The sequence below is a fragment of the Carassius carassius genome, chromosome 14 (genome assembly GCF_963082965.1).
Source record: "Carassius carassius chromosome 14, fCarCar2.1, whole genome shotgun sequence".
NCBI lineage: Eukaryota > Metazoa > Chordata > Actinopteri > Cypriniformes > Cyprinidae > Carassius > Carassius carassius.
This window is the reverse complement of record NC_081768.1, coordinates 7,951,369-7,972,696: the sequence shown is the minus strand read 5'-3', so window position 1 is coordinate 7,972,696 and position 21,328 is coordinate 7,951,369. Positions and strand designations below refer to the sequence as shown.

The 21,328-nt window shown below is 36.4% G+C and overlaps 1 protein-coding gene across 1 annotated transcript in view; it reads right to left on the bottom strand.

Annotated features, from left to right (window-relative positions):
* Positions 1-1,678: 1,678 nt before the first annotated feature.
* The window catches only part of sgpp1b (sphingosine-1-phosphate phosphatase 1b), a 28,753-nt gene continuing 9,103 nt past the window's right edge, over positions 1,679-21,328 (bottom strand). The window contains exons 2-3 of the mRNA XM_059565868.1: positions 11,298-11,387; positions 1,679-5,437 (exon numbers count right to left, since the gene is read on the bottom strand). Of these exons, the coding sequence (XP_059421851.1) occupies positions 4,886-5,437; positions 11,298-11,387 (642 nt within the window). The 3' untranslated portion in view covers positions 1,679-4,885. The remainder of the gene's footprint in view (positions 5,438-11,297; positions 11,388-21,328) is intronic.

Below are 21,328 nucleotides of genomic sequence, written 5' to 3'. Positions count from 1 at the left end.
TCCCTTCTGTTGTCAGATTGGACAGTGTATATGTTCAGGTCATGGTACATGTCTTTTTGCTGTGAAATCTTTAATGATTTTTATAAATTAAACATAAGATTGTTTTAATAAAAACATTTATAATATTTGTAATATATTCGGTCTGTGGAAACTAGTTCTATTTTGGATGAACACAAATAAGTTTTAGCTCATTTTACTAATAATTTAATTTTGGCTGATGACTAAACAGTTAAAAAATTTTTGCAACCTGAACTGCAGGCCAAATCTATCTGGCTTAGCATGCTCTCACATGTACATTAATATTTCAGGCATTACAGAGAAATCTGTAATTATTCTCTACAGCCCAAACCGGAGCTGAAATTATATATAAATAAAACACTTATTCAGCAAGTTAAGGAAGCAAAACTATTGGGTGTTACCCTGGATATTAAAATGTCATGGTCAAAACATATTGAGAACACAGAGAAGATAATTGGAAGGGTGGTAGCTGCAGTAAGTTGTAGACAATATTTTACATTTGATATAATGAAAATAATATTGGACACTCTCTTCTTCTCACAGCTGGACTATTGTCAGATAATATGAGCCAATGCTATAAATAAAGGATTTGAGGAAACTCCAATTGGTACAAAATAAGGCAGCGAGATTTATCCTCCAGTGTCCATAAGGTAAAAATATTAATAGTGTGCACTTTGATCTTAGATCTTAAAAGAGTGGAAGATAGGATGATTGATGCAGTACTGTTATCAGCATGGAAGGTTTTACATTTTAAAACTCAGTATAATCAATTACAATCTAATGTCCAGTCACATGAATATGATACTAGATGAGCGACAGAGGGTAGATTTCTACTCCCTAATGTGAAAACCAATTTTCTTAAATGTACAGTAACATTTAGGTGCAATTAAATCATGGAAACTTTAACCATTGTCATTAATTAGGATAACAGGATAAATTGATTTTAAAAGGCAATTAAAGGCACACCTTGGATTTCTGTACTTACAGGAGGATGAGGTGTGGGAATTAATTGAATGAGCAATATGTATTTTATATAGTAGCAGTTATAGATATAAAAAAGGGTGGAAGATATGTTTATCTTCTTATGGGAAGTCGTGGCCTAGTGGTTAGAGTTTGACTCCTAACCCTAGGGTTGTGGGTTCGAATCCCGGGCCGGCAATACCATAACTGAGGTGCCCTTGAGCAAGGCACCGAACCCCCAACGGCGCCGCAACATAAATGGCTGCCCACTGCTCTGGGTGTGTGTTCACAGTGTGTGTGTGTGTGTGTGTTCACTGCTCTGTGTGTGTGCACTTTGGATGGGTTAAATGCAGAGCACGAATTCGGAGTATGGGTCACCATACTTGGCTGAATGTCACGTCACTTTCACTTATAGAGATGCTTTTGAATGTGAATAATATATTTAACTTTTTTTCTTAATTTTTTTAGTGTATGTAATAATGTATGGATGTTAAGTGTTGTGTGGACCCCAGGAAGACTAGTAATGCTTTAGAGCATAGCCAAATAAATTAACAAATAATAAAATAAATAACTGATCTCAGCAGGAACACTTCAGAGCGTCCTGTAGAACAATAACTGAGCAAATGTGTGCTTATCAAACCCAGCCATACGATTCTGTTAATAAGATACCACTTCTGTATTTATTAAAGCAATAAAAGTATTAGCCTTTTTGATTTTTATTGAGCATAATATTCAAACGTAATGATGTAGGAAACAAAGATCATCAGATAACAATTTCTATGAAATATTTTTTTAACAAAGCTTCTATAACAAGCCATTTTATTAACATAAGGGAAAAGGTCTCCTTATAACACTGAATTCTTGGTCATTTGTGCATTATGCGTTTAGCCCTGTGGGAGTGCGATTCTTCCAGTGTCAAGTGCTGGATGGTCAGGAGACTTTTTTTTTTTTTGTCTAAATGTTCAGTTTGTTACAGTTGCAGGTTTTACAAATGGATCTACATCATGCTCTTAACATTTTCAGAATGCCTCCCACAATATTAAAGGATGGCAAAGTCATCCATATTTACAGATCATTAAAAAGGAAATCAAAAAGACCAAGATTAATATTCAAAGATGAGAATCGGAGCTCCAAAATAACATTCTACACAAACACACATACAGTATCCAAAACTTCTGGGACACATTTGGTGAAAAATTACAATTGAAAAACACAATAAGTAGCAAAACAAACATCATTTTAAAAATCCTATTGATTTTACACTGAAACAAACATCCGAAGCAATGGGAGGGTGTCTGTTCAAATGAGACAAATGTTACATTTCTGAAATATATTTATGAAATGGTTATGACAGCAACCTGTACACTGACATATTTAACATGCAATCTTTTTTCTTGTTTGAAAAAACAATAAAATATAAGACATAGAGCTGATCGCAGACAAACCCAGTCTTCTTATATTTATTATGACTATTTACAAATATTTGGAGTTAGCTTTTATTTTTATATTTTCAGTTTTCAATTTAATTAAAAAAATGTTTATATGGTTTTAATGTCAGTTTTAGTAATTTAATACTCAAAGTAAAACTTCTTTAATTTCAGTTAGTTACCAAGGCAAAATTTCTATTTTTTTTATTTATTTATTTTGGAAGTTGTAGTTTTAAATAACAACACAGGATGAACCTGGATGGACTGAGCAGCAATCAGCCATTCTGATCTGTTCCACTTTAATTTAAAGGTTGTCGATGCTCTACTTAGATGAAAGAAAGAAGAATGAAAATGAAACAGATGGGGATAATTGTCTGGGCTTATCAAACATAGCAGAGATTTAGATAAAAGGCACTATGTGGTATCCAAATTGAATCGGTTTATTCAGAATAAGCTGTTATTTTCAGTAAAACCAGGAGAAAACCAAATCAAAGGAAATAAAAATTTCACCACTGGGCCAGTTTCTCAGGAGTTTAATCTAGGTCATGAGCAGGACCACACAGATTCTGCTGCCGTTTTCTGCATTCCGTGCTGATTATAGGGGAAATGTTTTCATTTAGATATGGGAAAATGAGGTAAATTGACATGGGACTACCATTTTTTTTGTAGCAAAATAGTTATCAAATGATACTAAAATATTATTAAAAAAATATTAAATAAACAAATTGGGCTACAGCGTGTCTTGAGTTTTTTTTATGATATGCAATCCAATCTTTTGAAAATCCTACAGATTCCGTGTGGGGCTACTGAAAGAACTCATATTTGGTCATAAACACATGACAGATTACTAGAACACAGGCCTGAGAGAAAACAAAACCTACAATTTATCTACTGCCATCCAAAAACACAATTATTATGGAATCACGCAGTAAGGAACAAGCACAATTGGTCCAGTAAAGCAATGCTCACCAAGGACAATCTCCTTTTCGTATTCTGTCCTAAATGCCACCTCCAACCTTTGTCTCTCCCATATAACCTCAGACCTTAAAATGACATAGATCTGTATCCTTCTAGGTTAATGGTCAGAGGTCAGCATTGCTCTGCGCTGAAAAGAATAGCTGGTTTTCTCATCATTAAGAAGATCCAAAAAAAAAAAAAAAAAAAAAAAAAAAACATTCCTGTTTACAGAAGTGAGGAGTTAGGAAACCAGCCTCTCTTTCAGCATAAATAGGAACTTGCATGTGCAGAAAGACACAGAAGGCCACAGGAAGAGTATAAACGCACGCACACAGCAGTGTCACGCAAGCCTGACCTGTTACAAGACCATCGCGGCGACACGCACAACAGCAGACAGCAGAGCAGTGCAATCTGGGAACAGTGCATTTAAATCAGTACCACAAATTCGTCTTAACTATACATCAAATACAACCTTGACTATCAGAAGGCAGAATTATACATAGGTTTAGTGGCAAAGCTTGTGTTTCAACCTGACTGGAAGCACACTGCTAAATGCTAGAAGAGAAAACATTTATTAGTCTAGTGCTGCGTTTCTTTGTGATCAATAATGCAGCACATATGTACACACAAATATAATACCATATTCTAAGCAGCAACTTACAGGGAATAAAAGAAGACTGAGATTGAAGATCCTAATGCCTAGAGAAACTACTTGAGTGGTCAGTTTAACATTTCTCAAAATATTTTCTTTTACTCCATAGGTCAAATATTGAGGGCAAGTAAAACGATAGAACTGTCATTTTCTATGAATTATCTTCTTAAGGCTTCTATCATTGCAAAAGTCTTTGGAGAATAGTCCAACCTTCTTTAGATCAAAAACTAAACATTTCAATCAAGTGCAACAAAAATTACCACAAAGATCAGTGCTTCTCCCAAGACTGATCATTTCTATTAGCATTTCAGATACAAATCTCGCAAACAAAAGAAATATAAATTGCTGGCATCAGTTCCAGCCAATTCGTCGCAGAGATTTTGCATGCTAATTTGCATAAGTCCCATCTTCGCAAGAGAGATTTCATTCAACTCTTGATGCAAGAGTTTAAGTCCACCTACTGTGGCATGAACAAAACTTGCCAAAAGATTAGTCATAAGTCCTATAAAATTTGAGAATTAGCAAAAATGCTGTATTGCTTGCAAAAAACATAAGCACTGTAGGGTATAAAGTTTACAGTAGGACTTTAGATAAGAATAGAATCTGATAGATATGCTACTGTACTATACATGCATGCAAACTGCATAGAGACTATAATCTCTGGATCAACAGCAAACAGGTGTTTTGAATAGAAAATCTGATAAAACTACAGTATAAATGATGTAAAAGCAATCAAGGAGCATCTGGAAAGTACAGCACAGTGTTACATTGATCTCCATTAGTTCTATCCAATCACTGATTCAAAGAGAGTTGCCTCTGCAGTCCAACTGGGCTCTTATTGGCTAAAAGAATAGGCATTTCTTCCACCTTATCACAACAGACCCACACAAACAAACAGGAAAGGCACAAGAAAATGCGCATTTAACCCCACGGCTCCATAGACGATATAACGATACGGCAGCTCCACCTCCATGTGCTGCCTGGCCTTCCGGACGTCGCTGCTGGGAATCCCAAAGAGCCAGCAGACGAGCGGGATGGTGAGAGCTTTCATTATGGCTCTGGTAGCCAGAAGAATGACGACACCCAGGAGAAAGCGGAGCAGACAGAGTCCAATTAGGCTGAGGGTGAAAGACGGGGGTGGAATAGGAAACATGGATGCAGGTGGGTCTGGCAAAAGGCCCAGGTGGTAGTTGATGTGGGATGCCAAAGCGATCCCCGCGCCAGAGCCCAGGATTTGGGCGGTGTCGCCGCGTGAGGTGCTCCAGGTGTCCAAGGTGAAGGAGAAGAGGCCTAGTCCTACGTGAAGTGAGATGATGATGAGTGGGGCGTAGGGATGTGTGCGGTTAAAGGTGTCGATGATGTCCAGAGCAGGACTGAAGACCACCAGAATCAGCAAACTGTACAGAAAACCAGCAATAATGTCCTGAAAAGCATACAAAACACAAATATCAACGGCAAACCACGGGATTAAAAACAAAATGCATGTGAGACCCAAAGACATCATTAAAAAAACAAAAGGTAGTTTACATAGGAGAGAGGCTAACATAGAGAATGTACATATTTGAATATCTCCTTATTTGACATGTAAATCTGTAGAGGAAGTTTGACCTAATGATAATCAAATGTCATTCTGAAAACATGGTTACAAACAATAACGGCAGGGAAAATCAACACGTTCACAAGGACATGAATGTTTGGAACCAAAATTTGGTCTGATTTCCACATGTGAGTTGTCTGTTCAGACCAATGTGCAAAAAAAACCCTGAAAGACACGCTGAAGGTAAATGTAAACTTGCTCTCTGAAAATAAGTCACACTTTTAGAAAAGAAGAAGTAACAGCAGCGGTTCTGGGCATGTGACTAAAGTACAAATCTTTTTGGTCCGCCAGTGAGATGAAAGAAAAAAAAAAAGTGAGAAAAAAAAAATCAATTCAATGACACTGATGGCATGCGAATATTCATGTTGGTCTAAAAAAAATGAATTAACAACCGTTTATTCAAATTAAAATGTTTATCACACAATTTCTACACCAAATACTCAAACAGGCCTTTATACTAAGACTGAAACAGGTTAATAACTCATACAAGCAAACCTGTGGACTAAATTATTAAATGAAAGAGTTTCTCTTAATTTAAACCAACAGCTGCTGTCTGTATCATTACATGTACTAGTCTCCAGCCTTTGGTTGCTGTTACTAACACAAGACAACATTAACAGAATATCCCATATAAACTAAGGACTTGTGTGACCTAAGGACAGGTGAACTGTGTGATATTATTCAGTACTACGTTTGTGGTCATAAAGCGGTAATTGATTAAATTATTATTATGTGCATTTTATACATTTATACATTTTATGCCTTTAAACATTTTAACAATGCAAAGCATCTTATCTGCCACTCCTCTTTAAAGAAAATAGATGAATTATACAAGTCACAAGATTTGGAAAATGTAAATGTGTTCCCTTGTACCCTCTCATTTTTTTAATAATTCACATAAGTTTGCAAAGATCCAAAGACTAACATTAGAAAAAGGTTTAACTTCGCACAAGCTGAGAGGTAAGATTAGTCAGCTTTGCTTAGCAGAAGGCCATTTCACTACATTCTTGTCTTATACATAGTTTGTGTGTGTGTTCAACAAATAGCAAGACTTGTGGGAGATGTTAGATTTCAGAATACTTCAGAATAGGGTGAAAGATTCCACAGAGACCACAAAACACACACATCCATGAGAAACAACTTAAACAATACATAGCGCTTTAGTCTGGCTGACTGTGTGGGAGAAGGAAATAAGCTGGTTAATTTATAACAGTTTTCACACTCAGCACTTAAAACATCATGGAAACTCTTCACAGATTAACTTGCAAATGTTCATTTACACTCGCCTTCAGTCAAACACACATACACACACACACTTTTCCCTAAGCCTACTTTTAAACCCTAACCTCAAATTTGGCCTTTCAGCATTTGTAGATGCAAAAACAGAAACCATTCAGTCCCTTAACGAAGCGGTTTTCCTTGTGGATCCCAAGTACATTTGTCTGGATGTTTTCCAATTATGTTCAAAAGGACACAAACATTTTCTTCAGAAGACATGCCTTATCTCTCGCTCTCATCTATCAGTCATTAACCATTATGGGCTCATTTCCCACATCTGCTGAGAGTTCACTGCTTTTGCATGTTGTGCATGTACTTGTTTTGACAGAACGAGTGTGAGACAGAGATATCTCTCTTCAGCCTGTACTAGTGATTCTTCAACTGTCAAAGCGTGACAATCAGATCAAACCATCTCTGTCAGTAAACCACAAAAAATTAAACTATACAACTAAACACATAATTCTTACAACAGAGAGAAATGATTCAAAGCTAGAGATAAAAGTTTGACTGAAAGGTTAGTATCACTCTGGATCATGAAACAGTCAATTTATAAAAAAAAAAAAAATACAGTATTAGCATATTAAAACATACTAGCTATGATTTTAGTCAATCAATGACATAATGAATAATTTTAATAAGATTTTTATTTGGCCATAACATTTCCCAAAGATTGTGTCATCTGACTATTTGACTGACTGTTTCACAATCCCTTCTTGTCTCGTGAATATGAGTGTTAAGACAATCCCAAGGTTTCCAAGGAAACAATCTCTAGGGCAACGGACACTCATCCCCTCAACAGGGTGACCAGATGGATGAGGTCACCCTGAGGGTGACATAACTGCTTAAAGCAGACATGGAGCAGAACACTCATAAGAAAAACCAAATTTTCAGGACTGCGGAAAAATCTTGTCTTCTAGACAGACAGACAGATCCCTCACCAACAGATGAAATCATTCTGCAAAATTACGCCATTTGTTACTGAAACAAGACATCACCAATGGGATTTACCATGTCTGTACACGTGGATGATACAACCCGAATTCCGGAAAAGTTGGGACGTTTTTTAAATTTTAATAAAATGAAAACTAAAAGACTTTCAAATCACATGAGCCAATATTTTATTCACAATAGAACATAGATAACATAGCAAATGTTTAAACTGAGAAAGTTTACAATTTTATGCACAAAATGAGCTCATTTCTATTTTGATTTCTGCTACAGGTCTCAAAATAGTTGGGACGGGGCATGTTTACCATGGTGTAGCATCTCCTTTTCTTTTCAAAACAGTTTGAAGACGTCTGGGCATTGAGGCTATGAGTTGCTGGAGTTTTGCTGTTGGAATTTGGTCCCATTCTTGCCTTATATAGATTTCCAGCTGCTGAAGAGTTTGTGGTCGTCTTTGACGTATTTTTCGTTTAATGATGCGCCAAATGTTCTCTATAGGTGAAAAATCTGGACTGCAGGCAGGCCAGGTTAGCACCCGGACTCTTCTACGACGAAGCCATGCTGTTGTTATAGCTGCAGTATGTGGTTTTGCATTGTCCTGCTGAAATAAACAAGGCCTTCCCTGAAATAGACGTTGTTTGGAGGGAAGCATATGTTGCTCTAAAACCTTTATATACCTTTCAGCATTCACAGAGCCTTCCAAAACATGCAAGCTGCCCATACCGTATGCACTTATGCACCCCCATACCATCAGAGATGCTGGCTTTTGAACTGAACGCTGATAACATGCTGGAAGGTCTCCCTCCTCTTTAGCCCGGAGGACACGGCGTCCGTGATTTCCAACAAGAATGTCAAATTTGGACTCGTCTGACCATAAAACACTATTCCACTTTGAAATAGTCCATTTTAAATGAGTCTTGGCCCACAGGACACGACGGCGCTTCTGGACCATGTTCACATATGGCTTCCTTTTTGCATGATAGAGCTTTAGTTGGCATCTGCTGATGGCACGGCGGATTGTGTTTACCGACAGTGGTTTCTGAAAGTATTCCTGGGCCCATTTAGTAATGTCATTGACACAATCATGCCGATGAGTAATGCGGTGTCGTCTGAGAGCCCGAAGACCACGGGCATCCAATAAAGGTCTCCGGCCTTGTCCCTTACGCACAGAGATTTCTCCAGTTTCTCTGAATCTTTTGATGATGTTATGCACTGTAGATGATGAGATTTGCAAAGCCTTTGCAATTTGACGTTGAGGAACATTGTTTTTAAAGTTTTCCACAATTTTTTTTACGCAGTCTTTCACAGATTGGAGAGCCTCTGCCCATCTTTACTTCTGAGAGACTCTGCTTCTCTAAGACAAAGCTTTTATAGCTAATCATGTTACAGACCTGATATCAATTAACTTAATTAATCACTAGATGTTCTCCCAGCTGAATCTTTTCAAAACTGCTTGCTTTTTTAGCCATTTGTTGCCCCCGTGCCAACTTTTTTGAGACCTGTAGCAGGCATTAAATTTTAAATGAGCTAATTAAGTGGATAAAAGTGTAAAATTTCTCAGTTTAAACATTTGCTACGTTATCTATGTTCTATTGTGAATAAAATATTGGCTCATGTGATTTGAAATTCCTTTAGTTTTCATTTTATTAAAATTTAAAAAACGTCCCAACTTTTCCGGAATTCGGGTTGTACATGCTTGTAATGAATTGGGATTTTGGGGCAACATGAGACCCAAACAGATGGAGTCTATTTGACTAGCCTCAGGTCACACAAATATGCTTATTATTCAAGCCATATGCAGGGCTCCAGACTGCAACCATATGCTCACATTTTTTCTGGAGGTGCGACAAAATTTTGTGACACTGGTGCGACTACTTCAAGCGCTGCCATTTCTGTTGCATATTAAAAACATCAAATGTCAAATGAAACAAAAGTGTAACAAAATCCCGCTACTCGTTTAAGCTGCAGAATGAATAAAGATTGCTGCGAGATCTGAAGAGATGTATTCCAATTTTCAATGATAGGGCTGTGACGATAAATCGATGCAGAATCGATTCTGCACTTAAATTTAACAGCAGATGGTGCTCTAATCTACTTTTTTATCCGCACACTTAAATGCTCATGAAGAAGAGTGCTAAAGAGCTCATGTGCGTTCGGCTGAGTCATGTAATTTCACTTCATCTTAGAATGCTTTCATGATGCAAGCTTAATGTAAACACAGCCCACTGTGAACACCTTTGTAATTTGCTTCAGCCTTTTCTGAATGTTTATTTTAGGTTTTGAAAACGAGCAGAGAACGGGTGTTTCTAAAGCATGCAGTGCCATCTGCTGTTCAAAACTCAGCTCAGAACTGATTCAAGAAAGAATCGCGATGCATTCGGAAAATCTCAGAATCGATGCTGAATCATTTCTCGATTCACGATGCATCGATTTATTTTCCCAGCCCTAACTCAAGCAGTTCATCATTTAAATTTTCCAGCACTTTAAAGCTCCAAAATGATCTGATTTGAATGTTATTTTTAATGGGATGACCAAAATATAATGTGGTGAACAAACACTTACGTAAAACAAAAAAAATACTTCAAATCACCATTAAAACCCTTTAGATGGCAGCATTAGTCATTCATTTCTACTTTTTTCTTTATATTTTGAAATTATAAAAACACCATTATAAACTATTTTAAAATAAATCATCAAGAAATCTGACTTTGACAGAATTTTGCACTTTTTTTGTGTACGAAATGGTTAAAATGTGGAAAATATATGATCTATTGCATTGCAGGCTGATTAAAAGGTGTGCCCCTAAATTTTCTGCTTGTGTTTCTAAACATTTTCAGTCAGGGGCTACTGTGCTCCTAGTAAAAATAGTAAGTCTGGAGCCAAAAAAAACATACTTCTGCTTGTAATTATCTGGCCCAGTAAAGAAAAAAACAGGGATTTTTTTTTTAAACAAACACACACTCACACAGACACACAGATAACATCCACACACAACACAACCATAGATAAACTAAGAATAACAAATTATTAATTTAAGATTTGTTTTAATACTTCTAACTCCATTAGTAAATTATGAGTTTAAGATGAACATTAAGTGAGCGTTAGATAACAGCAGAGGAAATCTAAACCTAAAAATTAATTAGCATGCATTATTAAAAGGGTGGTTGATCAGCTTTTTTCAAAGGCTTGATTTTTTTATTTTTATGGGGAGCACTGTTCCATGCTATACGTTCGTGTAAAAAAAAAAAAAAAAGTGTTTAACTTTGCAGATGATGTTTATGCTCCAACATTACAGACTAACTAAAGTTAAAAAAGTAAAATCATAATCAACCACCGCTTTAAAAGTAACAGTATATAACATTGATATAGTTTAAACTTATCTTGTATCTCTAAAAATGACATCCATCGTTTATTAATAAAAATAAATATTACGTTTTGTTTAAGCTGTTTTAATTTGTCTTACCAGTATGGAGTGCATGCCCATGTATATGCGGCTTAAACACACCAGGACACACCAGCTGATAGCTAGATAGAGACCCAGCAGCAGAGGATACTGTGAAAACACACACACACACACACACAGATTAGAATATGCTTCAGGTGATGAGAATTTCACTATGAATGCAAAATTCCACTATGAAACTCATCAGTAGTAGCATAAAATGTTAACCATTACTTGTGTGCTTTTATAATAGTGCTTTCTGATTTATGTGTAAAATGAAATGGAATTGTTAACATTATTCACATTTTATCAACAAAACAAATTGCACAGTTGTAACTTCAAGTGACCTTTGAAACTGCTTGAACAAGCTAGTCCATCAATGTACATGAATTACCAGCAAAGGGTTATATAGGACTGCTTTGCTTTTATCTTTTTGAACACATATGACTACAACAGATGGCAGAAGAGGAACAGCCAGTGTGAGAAAACATCCACTGTCATCTCTTATAAGGATCCAGAGAATAAATTATCTGTCTCACTCGCTGTCATTTCCATGAGTTGTAGTACTATAGAGTAAACCAGATGTGAAGAAAGTACTCCGTAACACAATATAACAGCTTACACACAGATGGTGTTCTAAAAAACAAGCAAGCAAACATGCAGATGTGTGCAGAGAGACACACACACACACCCGGTGTCTTCATGTTTGGCTGTGGGCCCAGTGTCACAGTGACACCACAAATGCTAACCTGTTTCATGAAGCTGAAGGGTATCTGTTCTAGGTGTGTGTCCATATGTCTCAAGTGTCCATGGTAGTATCTGAGCAATACCATTCTCATCATTGCCACTAACATAATGCATTTGTCCACAGATGGACCCCTCCTGTGGTACAAAGGCCATTCAACCAACAAACACTGAAGTCAAACCCTCAGCACACCATAAAACAACCACTGAACTACAATTACTGTCCCACAAATCAAAAGATGGTCAGGCAGATGAAAAGAGTGAACCAAAGCCAGAAGGAAACTTTAAAAAGAGCTGCCACACTTTTAACTAACTATGCTGGTTTACAAACATAACATTTAATTATAAACACTCTCTGTTTTTCATCAGATATAAGTTACATTTCAGTAACATTTATAGCATCTATAGATGTTTAGAAAAAAAAATAAAAGTTTGATTACTAAATTGTAAAATTTTTTTACTTTTTTTTTTTAGATAAAACAACTTCATGATACATTTTAAATAGAACGTTCAAATAAACAGCATTTATTTGAAATGGAAACCTTTTGCAAATTAAATGTCTTAATTTAACAAATCATTGATTAATAAAAGTAGTATTAATAAAAATAATACTTTTGAATGCAAGTTTATGCAGTATGCAAGGTTTCAGTTTCACCTGTACATGTGTTCTCAGATTTAAAAACATTCAATTGTATCAAATTGCTAAAACTTGCATGAATGTTAAAAAGCAGCACATTCCTAGTCATCGTTCATTCGGATTAAGCTGCCTGCCTGTGTCTTTGGTGGCCCACGTCCTTCTGAAACAGATTGCTGCTGAGTTCAAACACTCCAGCAGAGATTTATATGCACTAACGTCCATGTTTAAACATGTACAGCAGTGGATTTGCACTGAAACACCAGCTGCCAGGAAAATGACATGGCAAATGAAATGCTGCTTTAACTCAGGGATTTCCATTTAACTCAGTATAATAAAAGGGAACAGGACATTTCCCTCCTTGCTGTTCCCTTCAGTGCAGTGGAACTGGAAAAAATATTTTTCAAAACATTAAACCTCTAACTTCTGCTTTGCCTTGACAAAAAAATCCCCTGAATGAAAGGGAAAAGGAGAAATAATACAAACAGTTAAATGTGTCTCATGTAAAAAAATTTTCTTTGGCAGGATCCATGTTAAGGCCAGTTCACACCAAGAACGATAACTATAAAGATAACGATAAAAATATAGTTCTAAAAATCGTTCTCAATATTAAAAAATGGCATATAACTATAATGATAAAGGCACAGAGAAACGGTATCGTTGGAATCACTTTCAGAACGATTTTTTCCAGCTGAGGAAAACGATACAAACAGTGACATCCAATCAGAATCCATCCTGCTATAACGAGCTCGAGAATTTAAAGTGGCAGACGCACGTGCGCTTAGAATAAACAGACAAAATCGTTCGCTGGTGTGGACGCTAATATAGTTATCTTTATAGTTATCTTTATAGTTATCGTTCTTGGTGTGAACAGGGCTTAACACAGTTCTAAAAGATTCCGGTGACCATTTTGATCACTTAAAATGTGAATACCACTATTATCACCAAATGAAATAGCAATGACTATATATTGGTCGGCAAACAAAGTTCTGCCTCAAACTCATGCCATTGGTTGAGCTAATGCCACGGTGTTGGGATCAACACATAAAATGGGTTCTGCCTACTGCAATGCAATTTAGCAAAAGAGAAAAAGACTGAATAAATAGAAGATGAGATCAAATCTCAATGTTGAATTTACATTTCAAAGTAACCCGAATTAACTATAAAACCATGGAGGAGTATCCATTTGTATCACATACAGTGTAACTGCAGGGTAAACAGTGTCAAGTGATTCAGATGAACATTAGAAACACAACCATTAAAAAAACCAAGGATTCAAACATATAGAGTTAGATCATGCTTGGTTATCCAGACCGCACCTCATGCCCTGAGACCACATGACACAGAACCACATGCTGAACCAATTCACAGAGATCTTTCTCTCCCTTTCATCTGAGCCTTAGCTAACCTCAAGCTCAACATCTGCCTCTGGTTATAGACTATATGTGTGTGTGAGAGCTCTCTGCAGCTGTGTATGCTGGTGTGAGAGAGAAGGCTAAAGCTTTGATTGCCAAGACTGTATGTGTAAACAAAGTATATTGCATTAATAATGTGCCTGTAATCTCCATGACAACAGTATAAGGGAGTGTCAGCCAGCAAGAGACTGAGAAAGTTTATTTTTATGTGCATGAGTGGTTTGTGTGCTTATCCTGCTGAAGCGTATTCAAACAAATTCAAATAACATGCACTTACCCAAGAAACTGACTGAACCATACTGAAGGGCCAATGGTTAAAATATTCTTGAAATACTTATCACAGATATCACAAACTTGACTCTCTCTCATTAACATTTGGCAGAAGCTCTTATTTAAAGTGACTTACATTCATGGTGCATTCAAAGTATACATTCTACTGTACAGGTGCATCTAAATTCAAAAGGTGAAACTTTCATATATTCTAGATTAATTACATGTAAAGTAAAACATTTCAAAAGGTTTTTTTATTTTATTTTATTTTGATGATTAGAGCTTACAGCTTGTGAAAGTCTAAAATCCAGTATCTCAAAAAATTTGAATATTTACATTCGAGTGTCATTAAATGAACAACCCTAGAATAATAATTACAGGTATCTCTTGTTCTTTGAAACCACAATAATGGAGAAGACTGCTGACTTGGCAATGGTCCAGAAGACAATCTTTGACACCCTCCACAAAGAGGGTAAGTCACAGAAGGTAATTTCTGATAGTATTAAAGCATATTATATGCAAAGTTGACTTGAGCATGAGCTGACTGGAAGCTTGAGAATATTGTCAAGCAAAGTGGATTCAAACACTTGGGAGAGCTTCATAAGGAGTGGACTGAAGCTGGAGTCACCACGTTCAGACGTCTTTAAGAAAAGGACTACCAAGCCACTTCTGAAACAGAAACAATGTCAGAAGCATCTTATCTGGGCTAAGAAGAAAAATAACTGGACTGCTGCTCAGTGGTCCAAAGTCCTCTTTCCAGATAAAAATAAATTTAGCATTTCAATTTGAAATCGGAATCTGGAGGAAGACTGGAGAGGCACAGATTCCGAGCTGATTGAAGTCCAGTGTAAAGTTTCTGAAGTCAGTGATGATTTGGGGTGCCGTGACGTCTGCTGGTGTTAGTCCACTGTGTTTTATCAAGTCCAAAGTCAATGCAGCCATCTACCAGGAGATTTTGGAGCACTATGCTTCCATCTGCTGACAAGCAAGAGATGCTGATTTCCTTTTCCAGCAGGACTTTAGCACCTGCCCACAGTGCCAAAACCACTTCCAAGTGGTTGGCTGACCATGATATTACTGTGCTTGAGTGGCCAGCCAACATGCCTGACCTGAACCCCATATGGAATCTATGGGATATTTTCAAGAGAAAGATGAGAAACAGTCAATCCAAAAATACAGACAAGCTGAAGGCTGCTATTAAATAAACCTGGGCTTCAATAGTGCCTCAGCAGTGCCACAGGCTGATCGCATCCATGCCAAACCTTTGTGCTAAAGGAGCCCTGACCAAGTACTGAGTGCATAAATGAACATATTTTAAAGAACTTGAACTTTTCTGTTTTGCAATCCTTTTTTTTTGATTGATATTAGGAAATATTCTAATATTTTGAGATACTTGTTTTTTTAATGTCATGAGCTGTAAGCTTTATTCATTACAATTAAAACAAATTTTTTTTTAAATATTTACTTTACATTTACTTTTTGAAAAATAAACAAAAAATAAATAAATAACGATATTCTAGATATCCTGGATTCATGATATTAAAATTTAGAGATGCACCTGTATGTTTGCATATTGCTTGAGAATTAAACAGATTGGCATGGCATTCAATATATATATATATTAGGGGTGTAACGATACGCGTATTCGTATTGAACCGTTCGGTACGAGGCTTTCGGTTCGGTACGCGGTACGCATTATGGACCGAACGGTTGTTGGACTAATTAATTATATTTGGAAAATAAAAAAAAAATTGTGAAATATAATGATATGCGTTCAACAAGGTAGCCCAATAACCCAAACGACGTAACAGGCAATGCCCCTGACACCCCCGAAGAAGAAAAAAACACCAACTTATATGTTTATGTTAGGCTACTCAGTCAGGCGCTCGCTCACTCAGTAATACACGCTGAAGGCTCGTTGCAAAATGGCAAATGCGTTTAACAGACCAGAAATAGAAGATCCTCCAATAACCAACAGGTCTGGTGTTTGGGTGCACTTTGGATTCCCTGTATTAGCCATTTTGCAACGAGCCTTCAGTGCGTACTGAGTGAGCGAGCGCCTTTACTGTAGTGGAAAACGTAGGTTTTAAGAACATGCTTAATGTAATTGAGCCCAGTTACAATATTCCTTCACGAGCCCATTTCAGACAGACCGTAATTCCTGCTTTGTTCCAAAAAACAGAAGCCCAATAGAGGACCAATTGAGTAAAAACACACTCAATGTAAAGAGTTATAGAGTTCCATATAAAAAGTTACATCTTTGTATTTGTTCATAACTACTACAATAATATAACATTTTAATTTTTTTATAAGGAGCTGTTTTTGTTTTATACAGTATGCTGCTAAGAAAACACTATAGAAGATGGGTAAAGAATAGCTCCATCATTGTTCAATGTAAAAAAAAAAAAACATACTTTGTTAGTTTTAATAAATAAACTGACACCAGTGTATCTTATCGAACCGAACCGTGAATTTTGTGAACCGTTACACCCCTAATATATAGATATATATATATATATATATATATATATATATATATATATATATAGTTTGCCATATACAGTCTACGAATACATTTTTACATGATAAAAAAAAGTGTCATATTGCGATATCAATGATATAGCGACGCAATTACGTATTTACTAGGGATGCACCGAATGTTCAGCAGCCGAAATCATTTGCCAAAAAGACCAAATAAATTGTACCGAACAATAACATGACACGATCAAATAGAGGCATGCATGCAGAAGAAGCATTTAAAACTGTCAGAGAAAGACGCAAAAATCATTACAAGCACTGACAGCGAGAGACTGTTTAATACTGCATCTAGGGCTGGGATAAACGATTATTTTTTAAACGATTAATCTAGCGATTATTTTTTCGATGCATCGATTAATCTAACTATAAATTTTTCCAGGCCGATTCGATTTCGATTATCTCCCCATTAATTGACTACTAACAATTTATACATGTTGATTTACATATCTGAATGAAAAAAACATGATTTCCTTAACATTGCAATATATGTTTATTGCTCTTAAAATGACAAAATAAAAGACTGACTAAGAATGCATTACTTTGCACTTGTATAGAGATAGCATTCAATAAAACCTTGAAGCCTTGAAAACACATAGCTTACTGAAACAAGCTTACTGAACACATAGGGCCTAGCTTACTGAAAAAAGTTCTTCTTTCAGATGAAAATAACAACAACTTGATGTCTAGCATTCAATAAAGTTCACCCAAAATACTTGTTTAGAGCAATTGAAAGAATACAGTAACCAATGTAACCTTGAGGGCTTTAAGCTAATACAGAGTGCTTTTCCAAAAAATAAAAAATAAAAATTAACAATGGGAGCCAGCAGCCTGTCATGGAGAAAAAAAAAATCTCCGAATGCTCCACGTGAAACTTTGGCGTTCCGCCCTTTTTCTATCGTGTATAATGATTTTGGTTCATATGCACGAGGGAGGGAGGGAGAGAGAGAGACAGCGCTCGTGTAGTTTGAAGACTGTGAGTGCGCGAGTGCGCGTGAAACTTGGGTGTTTCGCCCTTTTTCTATCGTGTTTAATGATTTTGATTAATATATGCACGAGGGAGAGAGAGAGCAAGAAGCGCTCGTGTTGTTTGAAGACTGTGAGTGCGCGCGCACAGCCGGGGCTCTCTCTTGTACGCGCCCTGTCAGGCGCAGCAGACATCCTATTCTACATCACTCAACGATCAAATAAGGCTTTAACAGCCGCCAAAAAAAAAGATAAATGCAGAAAAACCCCTGGATTGGTTATATAACGTTGGACAGAATGTTGATCCGGCCATCGCGTATATTCAGCGCACATAAGGTAAACGTTTTGCAAACGTTTTTTAGAGAAATAAAAACAGGTCGACGAATCGATGTGCTTATTTTGCGTCGACGTATTTTTTGCGTCGACGTCATCGATGACCTCGACGCGTTGTCCCAGCCCTAACTGCATCTCATGTCTCCAATGAGAAGAGGAAGGGGGGGGGGGGGGGGGGGGGGGGTTGTTGCTGGTTACTGTATGATAATTAAAAACGCAACAAGACATTGCTCAGTAACATTTTTACGATTTTTTACAATGTATGTGACAGTGTGATAATAAGAATAATTAATAAATTTGCTGCTATCAACAAAAAGAAGCACTGAGGACTTCCTTTGGTTTTCCATCAAAATAAAAGCTCCATCAACATTCATAAATATTAGTATTGTAATTTTACTGTTGTTCTGTTAAATAAAATTAAAAAGACAATAATAATTGTTGTAAATACAACAGCTCTATTAATACATTTATTATAACATTCACACATAGTGTTCAAATTGGGATCTACAATATTTTCTAATGTTCTGAAAGAATTTCCTTCTGCTCAGCAAGGCTGCATTTATTTTGATTCAAGAAGGGGGTCTCAAACATAGCTACAAAATAAGATTTTACTTATTAATTTTAAGTTAAATTGTGCTTTGTTGGTAAAATGTCTGCTAGAATGTTAAAAATGTTCAGTGTTAAGTATTTTTAATTAATTAATTAGGGATGCACCGAATATTCGGCCACCGAAGATTTTCGGCCGAAAATGGCCCAAAAGAGCATTTTCGGTTTTTGGCCGAAAGACTTTTATCACCGAAACAACACGGCCGAATTGTTGTGATGATGACGCAAACAGAAACCGCGACCTGAACGTGCACCTGCATAGCGCAGACCACGAGCTCCCCGCGACATTCACTTCACACCAGTGAGAACATTCTCTCTCTTCTTATTCCTTTATTCGCAGCACTAAAGCGTCTCCTAACAAAGAGATTGAGACGGACCACGAAGTGAGAACAAAGAAAGGTACAGTCTTATAGAGTCTGTTAGCACACGTCTCACTGAGATCTTTTCGGATCCTCTGCACTTCATCGCGAATGTGCTTGATCCGCGTTATAAAGATCATTACTTGGATGCGGAAATAAGGCAGCGCGCACGAGAAATGATACAGGCCGCGCTGGATGCGGAGAACCCGCGTGGAGACGGAGAAGCGCCAAGCGCAGGAGACAGATCAGAGCGCGGAAAAAAGACTCGTCTCTTGGCATTCACCCTCGTTGTCTGATATTTTCAGTGAAATTCTGCAAGAAAGTGCCTCAAATAATAATACATTGGCTATTGTTCTAGTTCTTAGGCTACTATATATGTGACATTTTATTTACAGTAGCCTATATATATATATATATATATATATATATATATATATATATATATATATATATATATATATATATATACACACACACACACACACGTATATATATACATATACATACATAATATCAGATTGTAGCCATATTTCTGCTAGATTTTCTGCTAGATTTCTGCTTTAATTTGATAAAACAAATTATTTATGCCCTGCCCCTATTTAAATACACTCTCTCAAATATTTCTCAAATGTCAGGCAGATGACAAGCTCAACTGCTCAACAGCTAGATGGTTATCTGTCTGAAGTCCCCATCCCCAGAAGTGATAACAGTCTTGCCTACTGGAGAAGTAATGCACTTTCTAGTCCTACAGAGAACAATTTCAAATGCACTTGACCTAAATGCACTTTGTTTTTATGAGAGAACAGTTCATTTTAAAACCTTTCTGCAGGCCAGTAGGCCTGTACATTATTATTTAATATTCACATGAGTGGGATACATTTTTAGTTTGAATTTTATTTTATACTGTGCATTGTTGCAATGTGCTTAATAAATATTGCATAATTTGTAATTATGTATTTTTATGTTTTTTATCATTTATGTAATTGTAATTATCTTTGAAACTTTAATATTAATTTATGCAATTGCAATGTCTTAATTTTAGTAAAGTTAGTACATCATAGCAATAAATGCAATGGAATAATTGGCATAATTTCTTTCGGTGTTTCGGTTTCGGTTTTCGGCCTTTGTTTTCTCTTTTTCGGTTTTCGGTTTCGGCCAAGAATTTTCATTTCGGTGCATCACTATAATTAATTGTTGTCTTGTATTAGTATACAATGTTTAAAAATAATTTCTTCCATTTAGTGTCCATTTCATTCATTTGCGCTCTCTTCATAAAAGCACTGAGACAAGGCGACCTCAGGAGGAGGAAACACACCAAACTAACATAACACTTTAAAGACAGACACCTAGTTATTCTCATAAATTGATTTATCAGTTTTACAATATCAAAACTGATCGCCACAAATAGATTTTCCAAAAGGCTTTGAGTAAAAATGAGCACTGCACGTGTCAAAGTCGAAACCCAGTGCGGGTGTTTTTATATCTCTGTATTTCTGAATAACAAAAACGCTGTTATTAGAGTAGTTAATCGTTAGCATAAGCGCGGCTAACGCTAATACAGTATAATGAGCATTAAAATCAAGTTTCTTTATTAACTATTTAATACTCCTATAACTTTTATTAGGGTAAAAAAACACGAAGACATGATCATATTTAATATTTTTGTGTAAATAGGTGTTTAAATAACCTGACACCTGAAAACACAGAAAACTTCTTTTTTTCCCTAAAAGAAAAAAAAAGTGTCAAAAAGCAGAGTGAAAGAGGAGACAGACTGCAGACATGAAGCATAGCTAAAGTGAAAGAGATAAGACGAGGGGGTGAGAAAGCGTACTTATCAGCAAACCAGCAGGAGGTCTGCTGATGACTGACAGCAATGACATGACTGAGTGGGCCAAAATCAATCTCAGCACTCTCAGATAAGACTAAACTAAACAACGCTCCCTTGAATGCTTAAAGCCACTAATCTCTAAAACCCACAGCAATGGCTTGATTCCCCTCAAAGCCTCTCTGCATGACCAGAGAACATCTACCCAAGAATGAAAATTTGTGATTTGCTGAAGTAATTGATAGCAGTATGTCAAAGCAGCTGCTCTTTTCCATGCAATAAAAGTGAATTGGTGACTTAAAGATGTTAAAGGCTTCATTTCAGTCTTTTCCTTATACAAAGTGTTGCAATATATCACAGAATGA